At 34.9% G+C, this 23,097-nt stretch overlaps 1 protein-coding gene across 6 annotated transcripts in view; it reads left to right on the top strand.

The window, feature by feature from the left end:
* MAPK8 (mitogen-activated protein kinase 8) overlaps window positions 1–20,434 on the top strand; it is a 92,163-nt gene extending 71,729 nt beyond the window's left edge. For 3 of the 6 annotated variants that reach the window (XM_065922755.1, XM_065922758.1, XM_065922756.1), the window contains 7 exons: window positions 665–830; window positions 4,557–4,628; window positions 5,952–6,134; window positions 6,437–6,561; window positions 7,113–7,176; window positions 9,971–10,048; window positions 15,916–20,434. In XM_065922755.1, coding sequence (XP_065778827.1) covers window positions 665–830; window positions 4,557–4,628; window positions 5,952–6,134; window positions 6,437–6,561; window positions 7,113–7,176; window positions 9,971–10,048; window positions 15,916–16,061 — 834 coding nt within the window. In that variant the 3' untranslated portion in view covers window positions 16,062–20,434. Of the gene's footprint in view, window positions 1–664; window positions 831–4,134; window positions 4,207–4,556; window positions 4,629–5,951; window positions 6,135–6,436; window positions 6,562–7,112; window positions 7,177–9,970; window positions 10,049–15,910 lie in introns of all 6 variants that reach the window. The other 3 variants (XM_065922757.1, XM_065922759.1, XM_065922760.1) reach the window with 2 other exon arrangements.
* The last annotated feature ends 2,663 nt before the right edge of the window (window positions 20,435–23,097 follow it).

Below are 23,097 nucleotides of genomic sequence, written 5' to 3' on the forward strand. Positions count from 1 at the left end.
TAGCATCAGCAGCAAGTAATTTTATGGACTAGTGGCACCAGGACAATGATGTCCTACCTCTGTGGGCAGTCAAAAATTGTGTGAACAAATTTGTATGATTTTGGTTGAGAAAACAGTGATGGGAAAACTGATAATGATTACTTTGGTCCTTCAGAGTTGGACATCTGCCTATTTGAAAAGTCAAATGACGTGTGATTGGGTTGACATAGAATGGCCTATTGTTGATAAATAATATCTATATAAAGCTTATTGTGATATTAAAATGAAAATTTTAAAAGCTAGTAATTTAGTGTACAAGTGAATATAAATGCTAACTTATGATTCTCTCTTTATTTAACCGTAAAAAGTTCTTACATGAGCTTTGAGATGCCATTCCAAATCGCTTTTACACCCCTTGATTGAAAGTGTCTAATCATATTTTCTAGCAAATAAAACATTACTAGCTTCTAATAACTACTATATGTATTTGTAAATTAAAAATGCCATCAAGCTAGTTTCTCAGATTTGCCTATTATGATGAATCTGTGCAGTGGTAACAATTACAGTTTGAGAAAAATGAACAATTAGCATGAATTGTTTTATAAGTGATCTCATTCATAACATGTGGACTGCAAAATATTTGTTTATATCATAGCAGTCATTTTTTGTATTTTTATTTTTGAAGGACTTAAAGCCCAGTAATATAGTAGTAAAATCAGACTGCACTTTGAAGATTCTTGACTTTGGACTGGCCAGGACTGCAGGAACTAGTTTTATGATGACACCTTACGTAGTGACTCGCTACTACAGAGCACCTGAGGTCATCCTAGGCATGGGCTACAAAGAAAACGGTCAGCAAACACTATTTACTTGAAATTCTGTTCAGATTTATGTGCTTTTATCAGATTTCTTATGTAAATACTTAAATTGAAATGCATAAAGAAAATTATCACTGTTTGAAATGTTTATCAAGAGTCTGGAAGTAACTACAAATTTTGTCATAAATGTTTGGAAAAACTTGGGGCCCCTGTTTATTTAAATACAAATATATAATCATCAATACAACTATCAGATAAAGAATTTGTTACCATGGCCCCTGTAACAGAATGCCTATATAGAATACATACCATTTTCTTGCCTGTAACGTGAAAATGAGGATTCTAACATGGACTCAAGGAGTATATAGTGGACCCATATCTTCAGTGGTGATCTTAGTTTGCATTAATGATATTTGCACATGTTTCCTGTCCCGTGACATTAAAGCAGCAGCACTTAGTGCAAACTTTAAGAGCTACAGTAAGGCTGTTCTACAAAGCTGATGGATAATTAATTTAAGGTGACCTTTCAGAGGAAATGGTGTTTCATCAAAGCCCTTGTGTCCAGCCTTAAAGAAATGGCATTACTATGTGCGAATATAGCCAGTTACATAAATTAACACTAGAATTAGGTTGAAGAAAATGATCAGGCATGTAGTTCATGAATTTTTAAAAAATGTTATACATACACATATTTATACCTAAGAAATTTTGCTGAATCTCAGTCATTTGGAAGATGAATAAGTCTACACAGGATTTTATTGACTTTAAGTTTTTTAATGTGATAATTCAAAATACTTCATAAAGTAGAACCTAGACATTTTTTCTAGCAAAAGACTCTGAAACAGCAGTTTACTCTGAATCAAGAAACTGTATCAGATCAGTTTTGAGGATTCTTTTTTTCTAAAAGAGATAACTTTGAAGTGAGGGTTTTAGCTTAATATTCTTATCTGAGCTAGTTAAAAACACTTCAGACATTTATTATCAGTATTATTCTTTGGTTCTTAAATAAACATGCTGTTCTGTTGTCTTACTCTTTACCTAAAATTGTCTTATACCCTGTAAAATCCAGTGAGTTAGATTTAGTATTAGACTCTCTTTTTTTGATTTGGAGAATTACTATTTCAAGTGACAACATGATCATTGTTTTTGTATTTGCTGTAAAACCATTGATTGTCATAAATAATGTGCAATGTGTCACTTTGTCTTAGAATTGTGATCTTAGGCGCTCCCTAGTAGAAATTAGCACCAAGAAAAACTATCATATAAAGAGTTGACATACTTTCCTTTCTTAGAGAAGAATTATATATGTCCATTTTATTGAATTCTTTTTTTTTTTTGGCTCCAGGAAACTGAGTCAAATATAATGCTTAATATTGATAGCTACATTAGCCAGCAAGGTTAAACATAAGAACTTCCACCTTTTAGTGACACCTCTCACCCATCCTACACCTGTTTTAACAACTTTATTTTATATATATGTCTTTTATTGCAAGCTACCCTCAGAGCTTTTTGCAAAATGAGATAATGGGATTTATTTAAACTGCCAAATAGACTAAACAGTTAGACTTATAAAGATCTTTTTATGTTTGAATCAATCTTTTCTTATTCTGAGGAAAGTCTTCATTAGCCCAGACAGTGCTTACAATAGCCTCTCATGCTTGCAGCTTTTGAAATGTTTTAAAATATGTTTTACTCAAGATTATGTACATAAATTGTGTCCTAGATATTTAACTAAAACTTGCTATTCTCTATAAAATCCACAAGGAAAAATTGTTGTAATAGATTTTTGCCAAAAATGAAAACCCTGGATAAAAATTTTCTCTGAACTGATAGGTGAAAATTAACTTTCCCTCTAAAATTTTATCCTTGGGAAAAAATAAATGAATAAATAAATAAATAAAAAATAATAAAATTTTATCCTTGGAGGTTGAATTATGCCATAATACAAAAAGATTTGTATGTATTCTAATGTGAAGTTTTAGAGAAACTTTAGTTCCACAGGATTTCCAAAATTTATTCCTAAATATAGCTCCTAAAATTCTGTAATGAACTAATAGTCTCCTTATGAGCGAATTAGAAAGTACAGATTTTAAGTTCTCAAGTCGTCCTGCATGGTTAAAGGTACATCTGTAACATCTATTCCTGCCCTTTTATTCTTTTGCTGTTAAAAGAATTGAAGTCTTGAGACTTCAAAAACAAATGCAAGTTTCTAAAACTTTCCCTTCAAATTGCTCATTCTTCCCCCTCTTGTGTTAAACTGTAAGCACCTACTCTTTTTATCTGTTTTCAGACCCAAAAATAAAAAGTGTCAGGGTATGTGGTTAGTTTTAATGAAATCGGTGGAGATCATCAAATTGCTCATTTCTGTGTCTGGTACATTCTTTTCAACATTGGTTGGAACTCTTATTTAAAACTAACAAGCGTCACAGGATTTCCCTGGTGGCCCAGTGGTTAAGACTCGTACTTCTACCACAGGGGACACAGGTTCAGTCCCTGGGCATCCCGTGTGGCCAAAATAAATAAAGTTGGCAAGGGCCAGTGAGTAAGGCGACTCTGTAGATAACAAATTTGTATTCAGCCGAAACAAACCAAAAGTGGTTTAGTTCTATAAGTTTAAAACACTTTAGGTGGAAAACATGAAATATACTTTTTTTGCTGTGTTTTCTTGATTATTTGCTCATTCTCCATGTACTTGTTCCTTTTGGGATAGTAGAGTAAATGCAACATGGTGTTGCCAAAAAGACAAATGATTTTCTGTTCAGAGTAAACAGCACTTCTCAAAACAAATTTATGAACTCCAACTTGAAAATTTTTGAAGACCTTTGGGTTAACTTTTTAACTGTAATTATTCATAGAAACATTATTTCTGTTAAATATTTTAATATGCTAGACTACTTCTGCTCATGCTTTTTTCTTCTTTCATTTTACTTAAAGAGAGAGTATAATGCACAGTTAAACCTCCAAATACTATCAGGGTTTTATTTTTTAAATTTTGGTACATTTTCAGCCTTATTTATAAATTTGTGTTGGTTCTTTTTCATACTTTATAAGTGAATTTTCAGGGGCAAACTATAGGTTTTAAAATCATGTGATTTCTGTGCATAGCTCTCCCTTTAAATTAGACATGTAGCTAAAAGGCTACACTTCACATTTGCTTTTGTGAATCAAAGCCTTTTGAAAAATATTTTGTTTTAAATTATTCCATTAGCTAAAATTAAAGTCACTTTTTTCTTTCTGTGATGTTTTGCAGTTTTTATATAATGCAGTCATATTATGCTTCTTTGATTTTAACGACCTTTTGCTTTGCTTTTCCTTCTTTTGTGCTGCAAACATATAGTGGATTTATGGTCTGTGGGGTGCATTATGGGAGAAATGGTTTGCCACAAAATCCTCTTTCCAGGAAGGGACTGTATCCTTGTGCTGCTGCAGCAGTTTGATTAGTTAGGTGATGAACTTCCTTATGTTCTCTAATGAAAATGAATATAGTGTACATTCATACATGTGGGGTTTTTTAAAACAGATGTAAAGTTTGTGGCTGTTATAGTTCAGAAATTTCTGTAATGTTCATAGGCTGCATTTGGCAGTAGGACATACAGTCTCTGCTGGTAGTTAGAGCACATTCACTGTCACTCATTTTTATTTTATACTGCTTTCTTTAATTTTGAAGTATACATGGTGTGCGTGATTTTTTTTAATGTTTATATATTTTTTTATTTTAACCAAAATCTTTATGTTAATGTCATTGCATTTTGTTTTCAGTTGACATTTGGTCAGTTGGGTGCATCATGGGAGAAATGATCAAAGGTGGTGTTTTGTTCCCAGGTACAGATCGTATCCTTATCTTTGGCCTAAAATGTAGTTTCTAAAGGTCAAAATGTATGACAACACTTCAGCTTGATCAGGTATAATGTATTTTGTCTCTCCCTAATAAGAAAGTATTGTTAAATTACTCTTTCAAAATACCACCTGCTATTTGACATAGATTTTCCTTTCCCTTATTGGTTGTCTCATTTGTTAATTCTGAAAACTACTCAAGTTAATTATCCACAATTACTTGTTGGCTTTGAGTTGATTTATTTAACCTAAATCAAAAATCATGGCTTGCATTAAATTTTTCTAATAATTATACACTTGAGTAAGTCTAGAAGTACTTAGGACATAATATAAATTTTGAAATTGTTGTTTCTGGTCATCCTTTTGTTTTGTCCTCCCCACGTTCTTTTTTGTTAATGTTCTATGTGTTCTATGTCTTTCGGTTGTTGTCTCATTTCTCAACATAACATACTGATCTTTTCATCTTGAGAGTTTCAGCAGTAATAGTTGTATATGGTGATGAGTAGATTTGGGTTCATGATTTTTGTTCATCTGACTACTTCTGATATTTACAGAAACAGTGATTTGTTATGTGTCTATCAGCTAAGTGACACTTAGAATTGTTTTAAGAAGAAGGGGAGAAACCATATTCACTGGGTTACAGTAAGAAAGTTTTAGATCTTAATCCACGGGGAGCACTTAAAGGATAAAGACTTAAAGACTAGGAGGAAAGAAACCAGGGAATTTCTAGCCTTATACCTTAACCAAAATAGTGAGTCATTTTTTCAGATTTCAGAGCTTTAAAATATTTCAGTTAACATAGGCTAAACAAAGAATGGCAAAAAGAAATGCCATCATTTTTATTGCTACTGGTTATTTTCTGTTAGCTTAGAAAACTCGGAAAAGCAGGACAGATGATAAATATTTCTTACCGTCTCAGAAATGCAGTCACATTTTCTGATAAGCTAGAAGAAAAGGCAAATTCTATGTTCAAAATTGTGTCCAGTTTACATTTAGAGTCTATATGGGTAGGAATTACCATTTTTCTTTGAGCCACTCATCATTTGTATTTGTAATTTGTGAGTTTAAGCTTCCATTTTTATGATAAAATCAGTATTAGTAGACACACACATGCACATAATAAATAAGGTTAACAAAGCTTGTTATTGATTCTTTTTGTCCACCTACAGTCATTGCCTTTTGCAAGGTGGCTATAAGATTTATAACTGCCACATTCTTTCTTAGAATTTTAAATTGCTATTATCTTGTTATTTTAACATGGATATGACTAATATGTTGAACATTAGATACACAGTATTTTTCTTAGCTACTTGATACTAGATATTGATCAGTGGAATAAAGTTATTGAACAGCTTGGAACACCATGTCCTGAATTCATGAAGAAACTACAACCAACAGTAAGGACTTATGTTGAAAACAGACCTAAATATGCTGGATATAGCTTTGAGAAACTCTTCCCTGATGTACTTTTCCCAGCTGACTCGGAACACAACAAACTTAAAGGTACTTTTAAAAATACTCTCTTTAATTCCATTGTGGGTAGGTGGGTGTTTGTGGAGGAGGTATATGGGGGTTTATTTATATTCTTATGGGATGTAACTCAGCATTATTTCTGAGTCATGAAACAGTGTGAGGTTTTAGTTATTTTTACTTATATTTTTAATCATATGTATGACCTAATTTTATAGTCAATCTATTCTTTTTAAAGCATTTTTTAGCAAATGATAATTTCAGGTTTCTTAAATTTATTGATAATTTAAAACCTTATGAGATATGTGTACATAAACATCTCATTATTTTTGCAGCCAGTCAGGCAAGGGATTTGTTATCCAAAATGCTGGTAATTGATGCATCTAAAAGGATTTCTGTAGATGAAGCTCTCCAGCACCCGTATATCAATGTCTGGTATGATCCTTCTGAAGCAGAAGCTGTAAGTTCTTTTCTGAATGTTTGAAGAATATTTTGTACTCTTAGAGTTGAAGTTAGGTTTGGAGTATATATTTTTAATTTTAAATAAAAATATAAATAAATGATGATGGTGCTTACTGTTTTTGCATGAAAAATTCTTTAGAGAATGAACATATCCAAGTACCTCCTACACAAAATAAACTTCCCTCCCATTGTTTCTTGCCTTTTTGCCTTATTACCTTATAAGTTGAACTATTTTGTTGAGCACTTTGAGAAAACATCTTAACTTTGTTGTAAACAAATTATTGTGTCCAAAACATAGCACAATTCTATGATGTAAATAAAATATAATAGCTGCAAAAACAAGAAAAAAAAAAGACTTAAGCATCTTTTTTCCTGTCATGGAGTCTTCCCAAATTAGTCTGTCTACACAAAATCACCATTGATCATTGATCACTCTTAGTATAATAGTGTGTTTTTCCAAGGCTTCTGCATGGTTAATATTTCAAGTAATTGTAAGGAATTTGTATACTTTGAATAAACTGACTCAGTTTTTGTTGCCTTGTTTTTCAGCCCCCACCAAAGATACCTGACAAGCAGTTAGATGAAAGGGAACACACAATAGAAGAGTGGAAAGGTAACACTCGCCAGATTCTCTAAGATGAAGCCGAGAGAGCTCCGGCTTTCTATGCTATTTACTCATCATTTTAGGGAGATGAAAGATAATTTCTGTTATTCATAACTGATATTTGATAATATGATTTAAAATATTTTGCAGAAGTAGCAATTAAACCTCCTTCCTTCACTAACTTAATGCCTTATGTTCCCCACCCCAGACAAAGGCACGTTTGTATTTTCAGGAACTTTAATATTCTTTCATAGTCTGCAAATATACAAACCTCTGTGTTTGATGTCTGCCCTTTCTCCTCTCCCACCCTGTTTTAATCACATACAGTTGGATACAGCTCACAGTTGCTTTGTTGATATTATCATATATTTTAGAGATTATTCCCTCTTGCTCCATACACCTGGCTCATCTGCTTTAATAGCTGATGTGCTGTGCGGCTGTGTCACAAGGTTCTTCTAATAACCATTTGAAGAGCATTTAAGCTGGGTCTAGTCTGTTGTTCTTACAGTCAACTCTGTAGTATTCTTGTGCACATCTGAGAATATGCTTGTGAGAAAAATCTTACAAGGAGATTTGCTGGGCCAAAGGATATTTTTAGCTGTTTCTAATTACTCTCTGAAGAAATTGTAACAGTTTACACTCACATCAGCATTGTATAGGAATGTCTTTTATCCCCACCATCATCAACAAAGTGAGGTAGTTTTTAATCTTTGCATATCTAATAGAGGAGTTTTGTTTTTTTTTACTTTGGTTGAATATTAATAATGCTTTAAAAGTCATGGAAATGTTAAAGTATTTCTTTTTTTAAAAAATTCCCTGGGACATTTGGGCCAAGTTGCCTTTAGATCTCATTTGCTTCTATTTATATTGTTGTCATGTAATATTTTGACCATCTTGTATCCGCATGACTTTGGAGAAGTCACTTAAAATCAGGTGGACAGAAGATATGTTTATTAAGAGCTAAGAACCTAAATACTTGGAAGACAAAAGGGATTGGGGAGGTATAAACCAAAGCAGGTAATCCATTTACAGGTTTATTTGGGAGGAATGAAGTTGATTCTTTCTTCGGAATAATCAGAAATTAAGTTTTCCCTCAGTTGACTTGGGAGACATATAGATTAATAAGGTTCTGTAGAGCCCACCAAGATGATAGAATTAGGTAGAACCTAGTGCACCTGTCTGTGTAATATGTAATATACAAGAGTATAGAAACTATGGATCAGAGTAGGTATTAAAATATCTAACCTGATATTTTATGTATCATTACATTTACAGTAAACATATATGATATTTCGTGAAATTTTAATAGGCCCCCAGTTGTAAAACACACTATTATATACCACCAAAAAAGAGAAAACAGGGCCAGCTCTACTGCACCATTAAGCTAACTGAAAAAAGTACGTCTAAAAATCAATGAAACATAGTATTTTCATTTGTATATTTCTAGGATTTTTGATTACTTTAAACACACTTATTTTTGTTCTGTATCTCTTTCTCGTACCCAGAGGCAGTTTGGTAGTTACCTGCAAACTCCCTTTTTAGCATCATAACAGAAAAAATTCATTGCCAAAGCCAGTAACTACAGATTAATCTGTCTACTTAGTACCCCTGATTAGTTTTGGTTCTTTTGCCTTAATCCCTTTTTACAAAGAGATAACTGCTTTATCTGTCTCTCTCTTTAATTCTCCTATCTGGAATGCTTAGCATTCCTTTTTATTTCTTAAAAACATCTCCCACTCTTGCCTGTATCAAAAGACTTCCTATTTTTCTTCTTCCTAGCCCAAGTAGGTTGCCATCGTAAGCAGACTTCGGTGTCTCCAGCTCTTGTTCATCCCAGCATATCCACTTATTTTACCTTATTATCAACATGAATATTGCCATACCCTGTGATCAGAAATCATTTATCAAATGTTTTAATTCATTTAGTTAAATGAATTACAGACTCCTTGAAGCTCTGTGCAACATTTTTTGTTTATACATTTTTCTCAGAAGAGCATTCATTGCTTTTATGCAGTCCTCAAAGAACTTTATGACCTGAGAAAAATAATGGCAATGTTAGCATACTCCAGAAAGGTCTTCAGTTGACAGTCAGACTCATAAGGCACATCACATTTGACATCAGATCGTGTAGAAGAACACAGGGCAGGGGACAAATACGCTACAGGGCAGTACCTGCTGTTTCTCCTCAGTTGGAGTAGTCCTGCCAGCCATCCACCCACCGTCTAGAAGTCTAATTAAGGAACAAGATTCTCGTGAAGAAATCTGTACAGTAATAATACGCCATGCTTCAACTCAGAAGGTGTTGAAGTATAACTATCTGATTGTTTTCCTTTAATGAAAATGTATTTGTATTCTCTTTTGATTAAAAACGGTTCCATATACTCTTGGATTTGTATCTTTTAACAGGTATCTAGGTAAGTATCTACGGTGCCTTGGGAAATAGAAGTTAGTAAGACAAATTTGATTCAAGCCCTCATTGAGTATTTGTAATATAGAATGATAAGTAATATAGAATGATAAGTAAGGCGTATAGAAGATAAAACTTCTAACCTCAGATCTATCTTAATCTAACTTTTGGAATATTACAGCAGAAATTTTTTTTCTTTCAATATAGTTCGCGGTTGAGGATCAATAAATTGTTAATAACACCTTTGAACCTCTGGTTGACACTTTTCAACCTTCTACCATTGCAAGGACACTATTTGAAGTATTTAACGTGTGTGAAAATTTTTTACTTAACATACACATATCTTGAGAGATTGCCTCTCAGACTTTGAAAAGTTTTTATTTACCTCTTTTTCAGAATTGATATACAAAGAAGTTATGGACTTGGAGGAAAGAACCAAGAATGGAGTTATACGGGGGCAGCCCTCTCCTTTAGGTTGGTTACAATATAAGCTTAGTTATGATTACAGGTTACTTCTTGTGTTGTAATCTTCAGTGGCCTGAAACTTTCAGTTCTTTCCATGTTTACTACCGTTAGTATCCAAAGTTTAGTAAGTATAAGGAGTACAATTTTTGTGGTTAAATTTGAAAGCACTGGCACACTGTTCTATCAATACATTGTACTAATATATCAGTAACTGACTTCATAAAATACGTATGTTCTTCTGTGATACTGACATCCCATTGAAGAACTGAAATTTAAAACCTTTTTTGTGTTGGCATTGTTGTTAAAACTGCTGTCAGAAGGTATTCTATCTCTTAAGAATGTTGCTTTGTATGAGTTAAACATTTTCTTATCATAAGCTCATATTAACTTTTAGTACTTGTAAAAGCATGAAGAATTTAAGGGAAAAGTTAGATGACAACATGTACATAGTAAGTACATAACCACATGATAGACATAGGTAGTTTTTGTACTTCATTTCATTCAGCCCCAGACAACCCTGAGGAAGGGATTGTTATGCACATTTTACAGATGAGGAAACAGTTTAGAAAAGTTAAATGATATAAGACTACAAATCTTTTGTGTAGAGAAGTGAATACTTGAGGCCATGTTTTTTATCAGTAACTTCAAGAGGGCATGGTTTTTCCAGCATCCAATTTGGTCTCTGGCTGGCAGCAGAGACTTCTGGGGACAAAGATTAGGGAGAGATTAAATTTGAGTTGAGTCTTGAAGAATACTGTTTCAACTGATAGGTCTTGAATTAGAGTAAAACTGTGTCATCCTTCTAAAACTCTTACACAATAATTCTAAGAAAAAAATTGGATGTCATATCTAGCATCTTGTTTATGAAGTAAGGTTTATAACTGTAGTTTCAGGTGCCCAGGTTTTTGTACTGTCAACATATATTTAAATAATTTTTGTAGCTTTCTATGACATTTTTGCTTATATTTTAATTCTTTGTTTTTTAAATCCTTGATCAGAAATGCAACCTTCCAAATTATAATATAGATTCTCTTGAAAATATAAATTGTTTTCAACAGCTTATAGCTACAATTAGTTGTAACAAAGGGTCTGTTATAAATGCTTTTTTTAAATAATTGAGTTAATTAATTGGCTTTGTAATTGATATGCAGCAGTCATATAAGTGAATTGTTCATGATGGAGGCTCAAATGGGATTTGAAAAATCCATTATTTAGGAGAGTTTTATACTTTAGCATAATATCCCAGTCAGTGGCACATTGTGTCAAATGTTTGAGTAAGCTTAATCATCTCATGAGATAGATACAGCAGTTGTATTTGTTCTTAATTTATAAATGAAAAATTTGAATCCTAGACAACCTTAATTTTAGTGACAAAGTAAGTCAGTGAAAGGACAGGACTACAAGTTTCTAGACATTTTCTGGATTCTCAGTGACAGCTTGCAAAGAAGAGTGTTAGTAAATTAATGCTGTAAAAATACTCAGTTCTTGATTATATGCAAAAACAGAAGAAACTATTTAATTACTCAAAATATCAGGAATTTACAATACTGTTTTGTCTTTAAAAGGTCTTTTGATTTTAAAAAGTAAATATATAATTTAGCCCCCTGGATTTCCTCTTGTCTTTATTTTGGTTTAGGTAATATTAAAATGAGTTTGCATGCCTTTGAGTATGTAGAGAGTAACAGAGAAGGAGGTGATAGGTACCTGAAATTAAGATATCAGATCCAGAAATTAAAGACTTTGAGATACAGATAAAGATTTTTCCATATTATTGCCATTCAGAGAATTTACTGAGAATTTACTATATTGCTTGAAAGGTCCGAAATAAACAAGTTTTTTTCCTTAGGTATTTGATTTTCAGGTTAAAAAGTTAGCTTTAATTTATGATGCATTTAAAATTTAATTTTTATTAGATTAAGAAATTTGGATAAAATTTCGATAAAAAATAGACGCATGAGAAAGTATATGTGATAAAACACTTTTATGATTTGAATATTTCAGTACAGGTCTTTGAAGCTATCCATGGGATTCTACACCCTTTAGTCAGAAAAGGTGCAGCCTATGGTGTTGTACGAATTGAACTTTTTTTTTTCTGAAGTGATTTTAATCTGTAGATGAAAGACTCTAAATGATGCTCAGAATTGAACTTTTAAAAGTTTAGTATTATCATTTCACTGTGACTTGGGTCTAGAATTCTAGGTTATCACATATCTCCTTTTTGGTATCCTGTGCACCTCCTTTGCCAGTCCACCTCCCATCACCTGCTCCATCCCTTGAGGTTCCATTCTTTGTCTCCCAGTCCCTGCCCCAGCGCCCTAAAGATTTGCCTATTCCAAGTCCCCTAGTTAATTCATTGTTGAACTTGAAGACAAGCTCCCAGAGGACCGTTCATATTTAAATGTTTTATTTCTTGTCATTGGACAGAAAGGAGGGATAATTTCAAACACTGAGGTACTGGGGTCTGGAGCAGTGGTTTTCAACTTGCTAAGTTTTAACATCATTGGGTCCCTGAAACTCACCCCTAGAAATTTTTATTACTCAGTTTGAAAACTGTTGCTTTTTATTCCATAAATGTGTTCTTAAGAACTTCTGTATAGCTTGCATTATTTAATATACTCATATTTGGAATGATTCTTATTTAGTGATCATATAGTTCAAAAGCTCTTATCTATTGCATGAGTCATATTCTCCGCCCCATAATGTCATTCCTTCTTCCTGACCCAGTCTCACTGTGAGAATTCTTCTGTAGGTTAAGTATTCCTATTACTTTTTAAAATCCAAGAAATGCTTGTTAGGCTATACTTTTGGTAAAGGAAAAGAGTCTCCCTTTCTTTTATCTCTTGATTAAGTCCATATGTACATTTATCAAGTACTTATTAGAACTGAAATAATAAGACCTGAGTTTACCTATCAAGAGCATTTGTGTGGCTCTGGCAAGTCATGTAACCAAATGGGGCAGTTGAACCAAGAATCCTTTGAATTAAAATGATTTTAATCTTTGTCGTGGCTTTTGCTTTAAAACAGGATGTATCAGAAGGATGGTTTGTACTTTACAGTGAGAAGATATCATGAAGCATTTTTTATTAGGGTAGTAGTTTTATAAAAAAATTTATTGAAGTATAATTGATTTACAATGTTGTGTTTCTGTTGTACAGCAAAGTGATTCAGTTATACATGTGTGCAGTAGTTTGTTTTTGCTAGTCTCATACTCCCAGTCCAACCCTCCCTCACCCCTCCTGTTTGGCCAACCACCAGTCTGTTCTCTATGTGAGTCTTTTTCTATTTCATAGATAAATTCATTTGTCGTATTTCAGAGTCCACATATAAGTGATATCATATGGTAGTTGTTTTTCTGACTTAGAAAACAGGTCATTCATATTGCTGCAGTTCACACTGTTATTTTTTATGGCTGAGTAGTATTCCAAGGTGTGTGTGTGTGTGTGTGTGTGTGTGTGTGTGTGTGTGTGTGTGTGTGTACCACATCTTTGTGTGTGTGTGTGTGTACCACATCTTCTGTATCCATTGATCTATTATTGGATATACAGGCTGCTTCTGTGTCTTGGTTGTTGTGAATAGTGCTGCAATGAATGCTGGTTGTGCATGTATCTTTGCAGATTTTAGTTTTGTCTGGATATATGCCTAGGAGTGGGATTGATGGATCATATGGCAGTTTTCTTTTTAGTTTTTTTAGGAACCTCAAAACTTTTCATGCAAAGATGGGCACAGTAAAGGACAGAAATGGTGTGGACCTAACAGAAGTGGAAGATATTAAGAAGAGGTGGCAAGAATACATAGAAGAACTGTACAAAAAAGATCTTCATGACCCAGATAATCACAGTGGTGTGATCACTTACCTAGAGCCAGACATCCTAGAATGTGAAGTCAAGTGGGCCTTAGGAAGCATCACTACAAACAAAGCTAGTGGAGGTGATGGCATTCTAGCTGAGCTATTTCAAATCCTAAAAGATGATGCTGTGAAAGTGCTGCTACTCAATATGTCAACAAATTTGGAGAACTCAGCAGTGGCCACAGGACTGGAAAAGATCAGTTTTCATTCCAATCCCAAAAAAAGGCAATGCCATAAAATGCTCAAACTACCGCACAATTGCACTCATCTCACACGCTAGTAAAGTAATGCTCAAAATTCTCCAAACCAAACTTCAGCAGTATGTGAACCGTGAACTTCAGATGTTCAAGCTGGATTTAAAAAAGGCAGAGAAACCAGAGATGAAATGGTCAATATCCGTTGGATCATTGAAAAAGCAAGAGAGTTCCAGAAAAACATCTACTTCTGCTTTATTGACTGTGCCAAAGCCTTTGACTGTGTGGACCACAACAAACTGTGGAAAATTCTGAAAAAAAAGGGAATACCAGACCACCTGACCTGCCTCCTGAAAAATCTGTATGCACGTCAAGAAGCAACAGTTAGCACTGGATATGAAACAACATATAGTTCCAAATACAGAAAGGAGTGTGTCAAGATTGTGTATTGTCACCCTTATTTAACTTACATGCAGAGTACATCATGAGAAATGTTGGGCTGGATGAAGCACAAGCTGGAATCAAGACTGCTGGGAGAAATATCAACCTCAGATATGCAGATGACACCACCCTTAAGCAGAAAGTGAAGAAGAACTAATGAGCCTCTTGAAAGTGAAAGAGAGTGAAAAAGTGGCTTAAAACTCAGCATTCAGAAAACTTAGATCATGGCATCTGGTTCCATCACTTTATGGCAAATAGATGGGGAAACAGTGACAGACTTTATTTTCTTGGGCTCCAAAATCATTGCAGATGGTGACTGCACCCATGAAATTAAAAGACGCTTGCTCCTTGGAAGAAAAGTTATGGCCAACCTAGACAGCTAATTAAAAAGCAGAGACATTACTTTGCCAACAAAGGTCCATCTAGTTAAAGCCTTGGTTTTCCCAGTAGTCATGTATGGATGTGAAAGTTGGACTATAACGAAAGCTGAGAACAGAAGAATTGATGTTTTTGAACTGTGGTGTTGGAGAAGACTCTTCAGAGTCCCTTGGACTGCAAGGAGATCCAACCAGTCCATCCTAAAGGAAATCAGTCCTGAATATACATTGGAAGAACTGATGCTGAAGCTGAAACTCCCAATACTTTGGCCACCTGATGCAAAGAACTGACTCACTGGAAAAGACCCTGATGCTGGGAAAGATTGAAGGTGGAAGGAGAAGGGGACAACAGAGGATGAGATGGTTGGATGGCATCACTGACTCAATGGACTTGAGTTTGAGTAAACTCTGAGAGTTGGTGATGGACAGGGAAGCCTAGCATGCTGCAGTCCATGGGGTCGCAAAGAGTCGGACATGACTGAGCAACTGAACTGAATGGCAGTTTTCGTTTTCGTTTTTGAGGAACCTCCATACTCTTTTCCGTAGTGGCTGCACCAGTTTACATTTATTAGGGCTGTAGTTTTTTACCAGTTTGAGTCATGCATCCCTTGAAATCCTCTCTACAACAAAAATGCAGTACAGACAGTTTTGCATGTTTTATCAGTATTATTCACACACAATCTGAAGCCAGTTCATGGATCTTGCTGTAGGACTGTTACTAAATATGGCTTGGAGTTGACAGTTCTTGTCTTGAATAATTTTTGTCTGAAATTTAAAAATTAGTAGAAAGGGCAGGACTCCAGGTTTCCAGACATTTTCCAAATTCTTACCTCGTAGCTCTCAGTGAAAAGTGTTTGTAAGTTAGTGTTGTGTTGTATATCATTTGTGATTATTTTTAGTGAGCCTTTTAAAACCAAAAGAAAAATATTGACCACTGGAGGTAGTCAGTACAGTACAAGTAGCTCGATCTGCAACTCTGTCTGCAACTGATTTGCTGTTTTGTTTCTCATAGCACAGGTGCAGCAGTGATCAGTGGCTCTCAGCATCCATCATCATCGTCATCTGTCAATGATGTGTCTTCAATGTCAACAGATCCGACTTTGGCCTCGGATACAGACAGCAGTCTAGAAGCATCAGCTGGGCCTCTGGGCTGCTGTAGATGACTACTTGGGCCTCGGGGGGTGGGAGGGATGGGGAGTTGTTTAGTCATTGATAGAACTACTTTGAAAACAATTCAGTGGTCTTATTTTTGAGTGATTTTTCAAAAATGTAGAATTCATTTTGTAGTAAAGTAGTTTATTTTTTTTAATTTCAAGTGATGTAATTTAAAACTTAAGTTGTGTTTTAAAACAGCAACAGAACTGTGTATTTTTGCTGTAATTAACTGTATAATGTAAACCTAATTATTTTATCATGGTTTAAAATTTTTGCATATTTGCTTTATCTTATGCTGCTGATTTTTTTTTTTTACTGAATTTGTAAGATTTTGTTTATCAAAGCAACTATTATGTGGTGACTTGCCTATATCATGAATTATTTAAGATTTTATAGTTTTTTTATTAGAATTTATTTCAAATGTTTTGTTCATGATGCTATCCTTTAGGGTTATGTGCTTATCAATGAAATAACCCCAGAGGAGTGAGGGAAAATAACCTGTAGCCAGTTATATTCAGGAATAACTACTGTAAATGATGAACGTGTTTTTTTTTAAAAAAAAAAAACCTCCAATATTTGCTACTTGCCAATTCTAATTTAGTTACATACAATTGATAGGTAATCCTATGTAAATTTTGGCAAAAGCCCCATCATCTAAATGGCAGAATAACTCAGAGCATGTCTTTGAAAGTGTTGGACATCTACCACCACCTTCCTATCCTCATATCCCACCCACCAACAGTACAGTAAGAGAATATGGTGTTTTCCGCAAATTTGTGGCGTGCTCAAAGCTTATGATCACATAAAGTCAAGAGGATACTTCATGAATAATACATTTCAATGCAAATAAACAGATGGTTCACCTTTACTAGCTATGAGCCTGTTTTTGTATACACTGAGTTAATCTATGCAGGCTGTAGGTCCTAGCAATGATCTAGAGTCTGGTCTTTCTCTTTCCTACAGCCTCAGGCCCTTGGACCTATTCAGTTTCCTGTTAGAGTGTCAGTCAGTTGAGCACCAGTTCTCAGGGTGTTTCTGGCCATTTGATTCTACCTGTGGCATAATCATATTTATACTAGCTGTTGGGAGGTTCCAAAGCCTACTTAGATTTCTGTAGGTGATGTATAAAATGAGCAATATACCGTTCATCTGAAAATAGTAGCACACAGCCATATATAGGATATCATTTTCTAAGGACTGTTTCTTCATATTGAGCAGAGCAGGCATAAGTGGTAGTTATTTAGTCTGAGTCTTTCATTTTTTTTAATACCTGATTTTCAATAAAACACACGATGTGGATGTTGAATAGTGTAAGAATGGTGCTGCTCCTGACAGTTGTATGTTAATTGTTTACATTTTATATCTGCAAAATTATTTCTCTATAACAGAATTTTTCTTAAGTAAAATGTCATTGAAGTCTCATTATCTCTGAAATATGTTGTCTGTAATGCCCCAGGCACTTTTTATTATTTTTGGAACAAGAGGGATTTCTTGTAATGAACTGGGAAATGCATACTTAAATAAGCAAAAAGTTCTAGGCAGAAAGCCCAATGGAATTAATGACCAGCAGGAGTAGGAACTGGTGCGATTTAACATATGGCATATGAAAGTCCACTTGGCATGGTATTCATGTATTCAGTGCAAAATTCCTTTTGAATAAGGTATTTTAGGTCATTGTTAATGTGCAATATTTAGGATCAAAATACTTTAACAGCCATTTTATATTCTTTGAAATAGTAAGATTGTTTTTGATTGTTTAAGCCATGATTTCCAGCCTCTTTTGAAGTGGCAGTCTTTTTATTAATTCCTTTCCCACTCATATGACAGGGTGCATTAATTTTATTAGGCAAAATAAATTTTTGAGACTATAATTATAACACCTCTTGAATTGTAGAAATAGGATTGGATTTGCAGTTTCAGGAGAATTTGAGCACGAATGTGTTAAGTTTTTATTAGCTTGACAGTTAACTAGCTTTATTTCTATAGAATAGATTATTTCACTATTGCACTTTAACAACTGACATGCTCCCAAAAGATTCCCTTCATTTTGTGTTTCCTTGCTGATAAGCCATCTCTTAGTACAGGTGTTGGTTAAGCAAGGAAAACCAGGTGTTTAACAGTATCATTTGTTGTAAATGCCAGCTCCACTTGCCAACCAGCATGTTTCAGTTGATTCAGAGAAAACAAAACTTAATAGTCATGTAGACTCAAGATACATCCTGAAAACAAAGTCTGTTTAAGTGTTGCGTGCCCAGGGTTTTTAAAATGCAGTATCTCAATACTACTTTCCCTCCTCTCTTAACTGTGTTAAATAAACTAAAGATGGGCTAGTTCTTTTTATTTTTAGAAGTTTTTGAACCTTTAAAACATCTTAAACACTTTTCAAAGAAATGGAAATAAGATTTCTGTCAAGTAGTACTTATGTAAAACCACCTTGCTTATCTTATAACTGGATTTTCAACTTTATATACTTAATATACCCATGGTCTTACTGTCAGAAAATTATGTAGACTTAAGATTTATTATTCAGTGTTATAGGTTAGGAAAGTAATTCTTTCTGTGTATTTCTTCCTGGTTACTATTCTGTTACCCTCTAATATAAACTGACCATTTATTAAATGATTGTATTGTTGGGATTGCTTAATTATAATAGACATAAATAGAGCATCTCAACGCTTTCATACCATTTGCTGAACAGTTCTCATTTTGTTACACACCCTCAGCCGCTGATTGTTCTTGGTATGCACGCCCTATGTTGGTAAAGGCACAGTGTATTCACACCAGACTTCCTAAGAGAAATACCAGCCTCTTAAATGAGAAGGCTATCACACAACCCCCTTAATAGCAAGCAGCTTGATTGCATGTAAAACAGACTTTCCCATAAACCCTTTTGTTATTTTTTTCCATGCTGATCCTATTGTGTTGTCTAAAAAGGTGAAGGTGAAGAGGATGTGGACATCTGATAGTGCAATCAGCAGCAGGCTAATGAAGCCCTTTGAGGTTACAGATAAGACTTGGTATATACTATCAGCCAGTATGTGCTACACTATGAAGATGTAACTACTCATTGTTGCCTAGACATAAGCCTGTACAACATTTTGAGGTAAAAACATAGTCTGTTTTCAAAAATACTGTTGTAGTTTGTTTGTGAGTGTTGTTCATTAGTCACACATTAGCTGTAGAGTGAATGCATGACGCCCCGTGACCCCAGGAAACTTGCCAGTAGGAAAACCAGACACCACTGTTCTGTCATTAGCAGCCCTCTTAAGTGTTGCCTCTGGATCCTTTACATTTCAGTATACATTGTGTTTCTACTGATCTCTCTTAGGTTTTTCCTGAATCAGAGGAAACTAATTTTTCCTGAATAGCATGAAAGATGAAGGGGTAAAGGGCATTGAAGCAGAAATGTATAGTTTGGGGTATGATTAAAATACTGGTAAGGAAAAAAATGTCCTAATTAGTTTCAAACTAACTTGCTCTTAGTTAAGTGCTCTTAAGGAGAGTCTAGTAAGAGTAACACTTTCTGGCCATTTCTGATTTAGAGTCTCTTCATTACTGAAACTTATGAGAAATATTACCTGTGGATTAGTTTTGCACATTAACTTACAAATTAAACTAGGTTTTTATTGAACTACCTCACACTAATTTTCTATGCTTTCCCAAGTAAGCAGTTGCCCTTACTGTTAGATCTTCACTGCGTGTGAATTATGTGTGTTAAGTACTTTATAGCCAGTGTCAACACTATACCAAGAAGTATGTAAAATATATACCTTGCATCAGTAAGAGAGACTCACCTGTAAAATCTTTCACTATGTATCTTAGAAAATTGTGTTAGATATGCTCGTTGGACATTATTACTGTCTGTTTTTGTAAGTAGAAACCTGCTCGTGATATCAGTCCATTCTTTACATTTTACAAAACGAATAAATCTTAGTAAATTTTACGAAGAAATAAATTACTTTTGTAGGCCCGATATTTGGTATATTTTTGAGAAGCTCTTAATCTTTTAGCCGAATGATGAAGTTAAAACTGAACTAGCTGTCTACCTGGACTGTGACATCTATTTTCTCATAGTTTATCCTGTTCAGCAGGTTTTGAAACCTGAAACCTAAGTATGATAATTGACATTTGCTTTTCTCCCTGTATGATGCCATTCCTTCTTCATTCCTCTCCCTTCCCTGTGTTCCGTTCCCTCTCCTCTCCCCTCCTCTAGACAAAACAAAATGGGGCACTTTGTAGGGAATGCTGAGATAATTATTGTGGTTTTTAATCATTCATGCCCTAGTCATTAAACATGCACCACTGGAATGTAAACAATGTTATCTTAGTATGTTAATTGGTTATAATATTTTAAATAAAAAAGAAAAAAGTGATATGAAAATTACGAAATTAAGAGTTTTTCATTGAAAACAAAATACAAATTTTTGGTAAAAAGTTTTTCTGGGCAGGTGTCAGATTTCCTATGGATTTGGGATTAAAGGGATACTAGGGCAAGTCTCTTAGATTTGGATTTTATATAAATTGTGAAAAGGCTAAACTATCACCCTGGTTTTCTGACTTACCTACTCTTTTCTGATGTTTGAACTTGCTAGAGAAGCATTATCTTAAGAAAGGAATTTGCTTCAATGCCCTTAACCTAGTTCTTGGTGACCATGTGAGGCAGCAGTCACATGGACAGCAGACCACTTGGCAAGAAGTATTTTAAAAGGATCTGTTTCAAAACCAAGCAGGGATTTCAGCTCAGTGCATTTCCAGCTTTGCCAAGCAAGTGTTCTCTTTGCCTATACCATGCAGGCCAACAGGCTTATTCATTGCATACATCCAGTCTGTTGACCCTCCTCTATCTTGCTCAACTCTTGCTCCAGATAACCCTCATATCCACAAACTCACACCCCTCCTCACCTGCACTCACACTCGCCTGGTTCTGAGGAAAGGACAGGCAAGGCCAAGTATCCACCTGACCACTACTGCTCTGTTGGCTGATGTGGTTGCCAACCTGATGCTCTCTGTCTTATCACAGTCATTGGAGAGACCCCTGGTGACTGGATGGCAAGAGCAGACAACCATGTTGAGTGTTGAGTTAATTTCCACTCAATCATAATACCCTAGTGACACCAAATAAAATGAAGTAGTTCTTGTTAATTGAAGCATTAGATTTATTTTAGTACTGCTCCTTAAAAGATCCATTGACTGTGTTATTGAAAATTGTTTTGTACTGATTTTGTGGATTGAGTTTTGGTTTTTTGTTTTTAGCTTTTATAGCAGGATGTCTTTGGACTTCATTTGAAATTAAAGGATAACTTCAAATACATTCTGTAAAGTTAGGCTTCTGACATAATTAATTTACCATATCCTGTTGTCCCTTTCTCTGCTTTATTGATTAGTAACGTATTTCATTTAATTCCATCAGTGTGTGCATATATGTCTGAGACCCTGTGTTAGAAGCTGGACATGAGGAGAGATCTAAAAATGATGAGTCTCGAGTCTAGTAAGCCTGATCAAAATAAGTTGTATGGAGGAGCAAAGACCATGCTGAAGGAACACAGGGAAGGACTGATTCGAGGAAATGAGGGTTTTGCAGAAGAAGCATTTTTTAAGGAAGGTTTGGAGAAAAGGGCATTCCCAGGTAAAGGGAATGAGAAGTGAAGAATGGCCTAGTGGGGTATGACTGTAAAGAGAGAATATGATGGGAGGTAAGACTGAAAAGTTGAAGATCAGAAGTAAAGCATTTTGAAGAACTTGTCATCATTTTAAAAGCAGTAGGAACTACTGGTTTGTGAATGGAGTTAATATGAACAGACTTAGAATAACTGACAGTGGGTGTGGGTCTGATAAGAGTGGAGGCATGGAGATTGGGAAGCCGGGGATACTCAGTTGAGAGAACTGAGGTCCTCTCTGCATATTGAGAATGGAAAATTGGGGATTCAGATTGCCATCACAGAAGTGAAGTTGCCAAGATTAGCATTTGGGGCCAATTGGTCAGCACACAAGAGGTTCAGGGAGAGTACATTGGATGTATTTTACAGTTTGTACATCACAGTTCATGACAGAACACACTTCAGGTATGGCATTAACTTGCCATTTAGTATTCCAGGAGTGGAAGAAAATGAAAGATTGCTACCTAATTACCTGTCAACCTCTGTCCTCACAGTCTGTTCCTAGTGAAGTCTGCATCATTTGCTTGTGTGGCCTGTGTACCATTTTCATTAGTGTCATTTTGTAGACAGAGGGAAAAGATAGGGGATTCCTGTTGGACGTAACATAAATAAGACTTCTGGAGTTACCTGAACATGTAGGGGCGTAGTTCTGATTGCTGAATATTGAGTGAGTGGTAAAGCAGCAGTAAAAAGTACTTTCAAAAAGTTGGCAGGAAATACAAAGAATTAGGACAATGTCTTGAGAGACAAAGGGTAGACTGAGGGGTCAGAACAAGTTAAAAGGGAGAATTCAAAAGCACATGTGACAGACATGTGAGACACGGTCTCTTGATGAGACACGGTTCTGGAGAGGGTGGGTTCTACTGAGTCCTATGGATCCAGACTAGCCTGAGCTCCAGATGGAGAGTTTGGTAATCTTGGACAAATCTCAGCTTTGCCAAGCCTGGAGTTGCTTCATCTGTCACAGGATGGGAGATAAGTCTTTCACAGGGCTGCGGAAATGATTGACTGTGTGTACTTCTATCAGGATAATCCATGTAAAGCAAATATAACTGTTGACTTTAGCCATGGAAAGGAATAGAAATGGTTTAAGATAATGGGGAAATATTGAAGTGAAAGGGAGGAATTTTGTGTGACCTCCCATTTGAGACCTTAAATACATGCTGATCCCCAAGTCATCCTTTTCATCCCCAGTAGTCTCAATCTTCATGTGGTTGGTAAGAATAATTCTCACTTGAGAGAAATGCCTCAATATCAGTATTGACTGAGGATATTTTTTTTAATTTTCTGAGAAGTGGGACAGTTAAACATTGTTTTGATTCTTTTGCTATTTTTGTGTATCATTCCTGCCATTCAGTTCATTCCAGCTGAGCCTCCTCCATGACAT

Source organism: Muntiacus reevesi, chromosome 2, assembly GCF_963930625.1.
Source record: "Muntiacus reevesi chromosome 2, mMunRee1.1, whole genome shotgun sequence".
NCBI classification, from domain to species: domain Eukaryota; kingdom Metazoa; phylum Chordata; class Mammalia; order Artiodactyla; family Cervidae; genus Muntiacus; species Muntiacus reevesi.